Source organism: Macrotis lagotis, chromosome 1 (assembly GCF_037893015.1).
Source record: "Macrotis lagotis isolate mMagLag1 chromosome 1, bilby.v1.9.chrom.fasta, whole genome shotgun sequence".
NCBI classification, from domain to species: Eukaryota; Metazoa; Chordata; class Mammalia; order Peramelemorphia; family Peramelidae; genus Macrotis; species Macrotis lagotis.
This window is the reverse complement of record NC_133658.1, coordinates 439,650,774-439,658,041: the sequence shown is the minus strand read 5'-3', so window position 1 is coordinate 439,658,041 and position 7,268 is coordinate 439,650,774. Positions and strand designations below refer to the sequence as shown.

At 35.0% G+C, this 7,268-nt stretch overlaps 1 gene segment (V, D, J or C); it reads right to left on the bottom strand.

Moving 5' to 3' along the window:
• Positions 1–2,575: 2,575 nt before the first annotated feature.
• Positions 2,576–3,748, bottom strand: LOC141518994 (immunoglobulin heavy variable 4-59-like). The segment is given in 2 exon segments: positions 2,576–3,525; positions 3,619–3,748. Coding segments are annotated over 2 exon segments (504 nt in total).
• Positions 3,749–7,268: the final 3,520 nt, after the last annotated feature.

Below are 7,268 nucleotides of genomic sequence, written 5' to 3'. Positions count from 1 at the left end.
TTATTACTTAGATTTGCTCTTCATTGGTGCTGAGTTCACCCTTTTCATTTTTTTGAAACTTGTAATTTGGTTTTCTTCTTCCTTTTTAAAAATCAGATTAACCACTTTATTGTTTGTTCATAAAACCAACTCAAAAGTTTTTTTTATTTTCAATTTTATTAATTCATCCTTTTCAGTATTTCTAATTAGATATTTACATTCTGGATTTTTAATTTTTTATTTTTCCTTATTTTTTTAGTTACATGACGAATTTATTGATCTCCTCTTTGTCTGTTTTATTTATGTAAGTATTCAGAGAGATCAAATTTCCCTTATAAGTTGATAGGCTGCATCCCACAAGTTTTGGTATGATGTCTCATTTTTGTCATTTGCTTAGATGAAATTGTTGATTGGGGGGGGGGGTAGCTTGGTGGTGCACTGGCCCTGGAGCCAGGAGAACTTGAGATCAAATTTGAACTCCTGGGGGCGGCTAGGTGGCGCAGTGGATGAAGAAATTATCTTCTTAAGAGGTACCATGAGCAATGAGAACTATTTTTTCACATCAACTGAAGGTTAATATGGTCTGCTTCAATCCTTTATCCTCCAGAATATCATATTACAGATCTGATCCTTTAATCTTGAATCTGATAAGTCCTATGCAACCCTGACTGTGATCTTGTTATTTCCAGATGCTTCTGGAGGAGAAAGTGAGGCTGATGACTTAGTACAGCACTCCCTCACTAAAAATCCAATTCATGTGTTTGCCATGGCATCACCTCACTATTGTAATGGTCTTCTTTGAGATCAAAGGACAAACATCATCATCATCACATGTATACATCACAAACAAAACCCTCCAAGAAAGGGAGTAAAGGATAACTCACTTGCAAAAGCTCTAGAAAGTATAAAATGTATGGGAATTTGTGTGGCAAAACAAACTATAATCTAAAAACACCAAAATTATAAAATATTTTCATGTTAGCATCTTTAAAAACCTAAATCATAAGAAACTTTTTAAAAAAGCAAAATCAGATTTTATCATTAGAGAAATTAATTATTCATGGGTAACCAGAAAAAAAGACTACTTTACCTAAACTAATTTTTATATTCATAGACATTCCCTTAAAAGACCAAAAATGTATTTACTGAATTAGACAAAATAATAACAAAATTCATTTGAAACAAAGAAAAAAATCAAGAATATCAAAGCAAGTAATACAGATATAAAGAAAGGCAGCTTAGTATTACCAGGTTTGAAGCCAAAAAGCAGTATTATTTATATGTCTGGTACTAGCATCAAAGAGAAAATTGGATCAGTGGAGTTGAATAAACACACAATTTTGGGAGGCAAATCAATATTTGGCAAGGATAAAGGCTTAAGATTTGAGATAAGAATTCATTATTTGAGAATTTCGGAAAACTGAAAAGAGGTAGGGCAGAAATTGTTCACAGATTAATTTCCTACCCCATTTATCTAGTTAAAATTAAAATGGATACATGATCTACATATAAAGAGATATAAGAAGGTTAGAAGAACCTGAAACTTATTATCAGACTTATGGATAGGCAACAATTTATGAGTAAACAAGAGATAGAGATGTGAAATGGATTATTTCAATTGCATTAAATGAAAAGAAATTATAAAAAATGTCAAATATAACCAAGATCAGAAGGAAGGCAGAAAATCTGGGGGAATACATTTTTCTCAGATAAGGGTCTCATATCACAAATATATTTTTATATATATATATACATATATATATATATATGGTTATGAAGAAATTTTCAGATCTAAAAGAATACAAGTGATTCTCCAATTGATAAATGGTCAAAGAAGTTGAAAAGAAGATTTCCAGTGAAGGCATCAAAACCATTTATAGTCATATGGAAAAAGTCTCTAAATCATTATTAATTGGAGAAATGAGAAAACAATCTTGAGATATAATTTTCCACCTACCAGAGCGGTTTAAAATGATTGAATGTGAAAGTAACAAATAGTGGATATGAATTCACTGGTGATGCAATTGTGAACTGATTCAAATTCTCTAGAGAGAGATCTGAAATTATCCCCAAAGTGTTATTAAATCCAAATACCCTTTGCCCCAGTAATATCACTATGGGGTTAAAGCTAGTTATATTAAAAGGAGGAAAACTTTATTTTTTTGTAATATCTTTATGGCAGCTGTCTTTGTGTGATGGTAAAGAATTGGAAATTGAGGAAATGTCCATCAAGCAGAGAATGGATGAACAAGGTGTGTTATATGCTTATGATGGCATACCACAATGCTATAAAAATTGATCAGTTAAATGATCTAAAAAAACATAAATAGACTTGTGTGAAAAAAATGTAGTGAAATGAGAACCAGTAGAACTTCGTATACGTTAATAGTAATAACGCTGTAAGAACAACTTTGAGTAAATGATTTTGATGATTGTAAATACCCATATTAGCCATAAAGGAGGAAAGATCCAATTTGCATCCAGATAGAGAACCAATAAACAGATGTACGTATGGAATGATTTTGCATATACATATATATATGAAACAAGAAAATGAAATTTCCAATATAATTTCATAATATATTTAAAATAAAGCTTTGTGTACATAATAGATTTGCAGTTTCATGTGGAACTGTCTTTTTAAAAATCATTCTATGTAATTTGAATACTTATTCCATAAATTTAAAATAAATGAAATTAAATATTTAGAATTTTAAGATGCATGTTTTTGGGATAGGGGCTTTGTGAAGTATGCATATTGACCAAATTCTGGACACTAATAATCCTGAGGTATTTCAGAACTGAGGACAAAGAAACTGAGACAGCTTTTTGTCCGGTCCTACACAGAGAGAATCAAAGAGATTGAGAAACCTTATGCATGATCTCAAGAAATAGCAACCAATGAAAGATTATATACATATATTATTACATATATATTATACATATAAGATTCTATGAATATTCAGCTTCCAAAATGATCTTCAGTAAGCAAAAATTTCCTTATCTCTCGTTATTTGTAGCTCTTAGAGGAATGACCATTATCACAAGCATGAAAAGAATGGGAAGGCCCCTGGGAAAGAGCTTGCTCAGCAAAGATGGAAAGACAAAAGGAAGCACTTTATCTTTCTCTGCAGGGACTGGACTCCTGGGGCACAGTAGCTGAGCAGCATATGCTGTCTGATCCTTCTGGCTTCCTTGTAAGAGGAAGTTTATGATTGGACTCATGCTCCATTTTCTGCATTGTGTTTCTTGCACAGTAATACATGGCTGAATCCTCAGCTGTGAGTGATTTCAGCTGCAGAGAGAATTGATTCTTAGAAGTGTCTGCCGTGATAGAGATCCTGTTTTGGAAAACGGGGTTGTAGCTTGTACTTCCACTCCAATATCCAAGCCACACCAACCCCTTCTCTGGGGTCTGTCGAATCCAGTGCCAGTAGTAACTGCTGGTAACAGAGCCACCAGTGACAGAGCAGAGAAGAGTAAGGGTCTCTGAGGGCTTCACAATTCCTGGGCCTGACTCCTCCAGTTGTAAGTCAGAAAGGACCCCTAGGAACAAGGAGAATAAGGTTAAGTCTCTACATGAAAATAATTTCTCCCATAATCCCATTTAAGAATCTCTTAATCACTCTCTTCCAGTACCTGAGACCAAGCAGAAGAAAACCCAGAGCAATTTCATGATCTTCCAGGTGAAGATTTCTTGTCTAGAAACTTCCATCCAGAGTGAGAAGACTGGCCCTCCCCAACCCAGGGCTGAGATTTTACTTAGTGCCCTGGGAGGCCTAATTTGCATCTAGAGGGCACTGGGGTTTATAAAATGAGTGTGAGTTGAAAACCAGGCTGATTCATCCGATAGAGATAGAACCTTGATGTACCCTCAGATGGAGCATTTAAGTGACTCAGGGATAGAGTGCCAGTCTTCTAGTAAGGAAACCTATTTTTCCTGAATTAAAATCTTACCTTGGGGGTGGCTAGGTGGCTCAGTGGATAGAGCACCAGCCTTGGAATCAGGAGACCCTCAGTTCAAATCCTTTCTCAGACACTTAATAATTATCTAGCTGTGTGGCCTTGGGAAAGCCACTTAACCCCATTTGCCTTGCAAAAAAAAAAAACAAAAAACTGACCTTAGCTACTTTCTAGCTCAGTCCATGTCACTTAACTTTGTTTGTTTTATTTTTAATACAAGTGGCAGAATGACATGGCAAACCACTTATCCTTTTAAGAAAACCCCAGATGGGGGTCAGAAAGAGTCAAACGCAATTGAAAAATGACTCAACAATATAACATCCATAAAAATGCAATCACCTGTTCACCAATACTAAGTTTCTATTACCCATAAATTTTTCTCTAATACTTTTCTAATTTGCCTAATCAAATTTTTTTAAAAGGCCAGGGTTTTTCCAATAAAAAGAAAAATTAAAATACTTTTCAATAGTATCCCTCTTTGTTCTTGCCCTGCTTCAGTTCTTTCAATCATGCCATACTCTTCATGAATAGTACACTATGATTCCATCCCTAATGGACACTACATAGTAACCTATGTAGTAGAATTTAAGATTCTGGGCCCTGAGCTCTCAGATACAGTCACTCACTTTTTGCCAGGTATCATTTTAATAGGCATCTGGTTGTTCCTATTCTGTATCTTTTGCTCAGTTAAAATTTGACTTGTTCAGTGTATGGTATTTGCAAAGTTTTAAAACTAAACCTTGAATCCTGGAAGTTGCAAGTGGAAAATCTTAGAGTATGACCACAACTGGAAGTATATTTTGTTCTTCCAATTCTGGAACTAGCCCTAGTCTCCTGGGGAAGGCTTGTGATTAAATTTTCACCTGTATTTTGGAGGAAATACAACTGATTGGTGTGATTATTGTGAGTCAGACCAGCCTTCTTCTGGTGCTCTCCTTGGAGACTCTCTTGTCACAAGAATCTGGGACTTCTTTCTGCTGTAAGTTCTCTCTGATATCCTCCCCTGCAGCTAGACTGTTGCTGGGTTGTGGCTGGCTATATAAGCTTAATTAATCCCCTCCTATAGAACGATTTCTCTGTGGATGTGAGTTGAGGGACGGGGGAAGTAAAAAGGGCAACCAAAAAGAAAGCAGAGTGACACAGAAGCCCATCTTCCTATTATATATCAATAGTACCTGACTGAATTTCATCACAAAGGAATCATAGTTTCATCACAGAGTAGCTTCCTATTTCAACTAATTATTTTTGTTAACTAGGTACTATGGCCAATAATTGCTTCACAGTATATGGAAGAAGATTTTAGGAGAGTGGAATGGGTTTGTGTGGAGCAATAACTCTTAAAATAAACAAAATTTCTTGAAAGTAAAGGAGTTAAATGTAGGCTTGAAGGCAATAGTACTTGACTAAATCCTTGATTTTACAAAAGAGGAAACTGTAATGTCAGAGAGTTAATGTCATTTGTCCAAGATCACAAACTTTTTGTGTAATTCTTTTGGATTTTGAGGATAAATTTCAATAGATTCAGCGTATGAGTCTATAATGTCAGGGTCAAATTAACAAGCACTTATCAATCCATAGTTATAAGACAGGACTTGGGTACAAAAATATAATGAATGAAGGAATCCTTATTTACTGAGAAGGGGGGTGCATACAGAATGCAAAATAGTTGAAAGAAAGTTATATTGGGGGGAAAGGTTCAGCAAAGGAATCATGCGGAACGTGGTCTCAGACATGGATTTTTAGAGAAAAGAGATTTTATGCAACAGAAGTGAAGATGAAGGGATGACCTGGAAAAAGCTCAGGGACAAGAGATATCATATGTAATGCCTAAAGGGGATAAAATGAGACTAACAGAATGAGCTCAGAATCTTATGTTCCAATAGCTAAACAGAGAAATTTATGTTTTATTTTAGAAGTATTTAGGAAGCTACTGGAATTTATGTAGTCAAATCTAGACTTAAATAAAATCACTTTGCATGGACTGAAGATGAAAGGGACTTGAAGCAGAGGGACTAAATAAAAGGTCATTAAATTAATTTCTTATTTAAGTAAGAGACAATGAGGGGGTATGCTAATAAAGGGGAAAGTTGAAACAGGTTGTGAATATCTGGTAGATGTTTGAATGTTTTGACAAGAGTGGGAGACAGAGAGTGAGAGAGAGAGAGAGAGAGAGAGAGAGAGAGAGAGAGAGAGAGAGAGAGAGAGAGAGAGAGAGAGAGAGAGAGAGAGAGAGAGAATGAGAAGGGGTGGGGAATAGAGAATAATGCTGGTTAAAAACCTGAAATGCTGAATGGTGGTGACCTTTAATATATAACCCATCCTTCCAGTCAGTTCTGGTACATATTGCCTGAGACTTTTGAAATTGGTGGAAAGAAAGCTAATGAGACAATCAGTATCAACTTAGTGTGAAATCTTTAAAAACATTTCTTTTTTGAGAACCCCTATGTGTAAAGCTCTAGCTCTGGGGTAATTTTTTCTGCCTTTAGGCAACTGTCCAGCTTGGGGCAAAATTTCATCATACTGTCCTAGAAAAAGGCAAAGAAATCTAGGTCCAAAATCCACAAGTGAAACATATTGCATGAGTCAGTATTACTGGAGAAGTGAATTCCTTGACTTGTAAAGAAATAATAATGCATGTACAATTAACTTATGAAATTATTGGAATAAAATTTAATTGAAACAAGGATTACTACAATGTAGGGAATGCCATTAAGGAAAATATTTCTCTAAATCCAGATTAGTACATTTTCTTCAACTCATTTGATAATTTACATTCACAATTTACATACACAGTTGTTACATGGCTAAAATGAGATCACATTGGCAAAACACTTTGAAAATCTTAAAGCACTAGCTGAACCAAGTGAAAATCAATTTTACAGATATGATCCCCAGAATGCATGTATATACTAAGGTTCAATTGACCTGAAGATGAGGCATTGTCTCCTCTCTGGCTGCTTGTTCACTCTGACTGTTTCCTGGCTTTTGTCCTGCATTTCTCTTTCTTTTCTAGATAACATAGACAAAACTCATTTCACTTTAGGTCAATGGTGTCAGACTAAAATACAAATAGGTCCTTGGGGATTATACAGGGACTCAGAAAACCACAAATTGCTATTATCCATGTGTTTCACTTTTGTTAGTTGTTTTGTTAAATATTTCACAGTTCCATTTTAATAGGATTTAGGGCATACACACTGAAGGCTTCCAGTTCATTCAAGACTAATTTCATCTCATGTTGATAGGGTAGTCTCCTATAGAGCTATGTTAATTCTTTTTTTTTAGTTTCACTTAAGTTTGGACTCTAAGTTTTAAAAGGGCCTAGC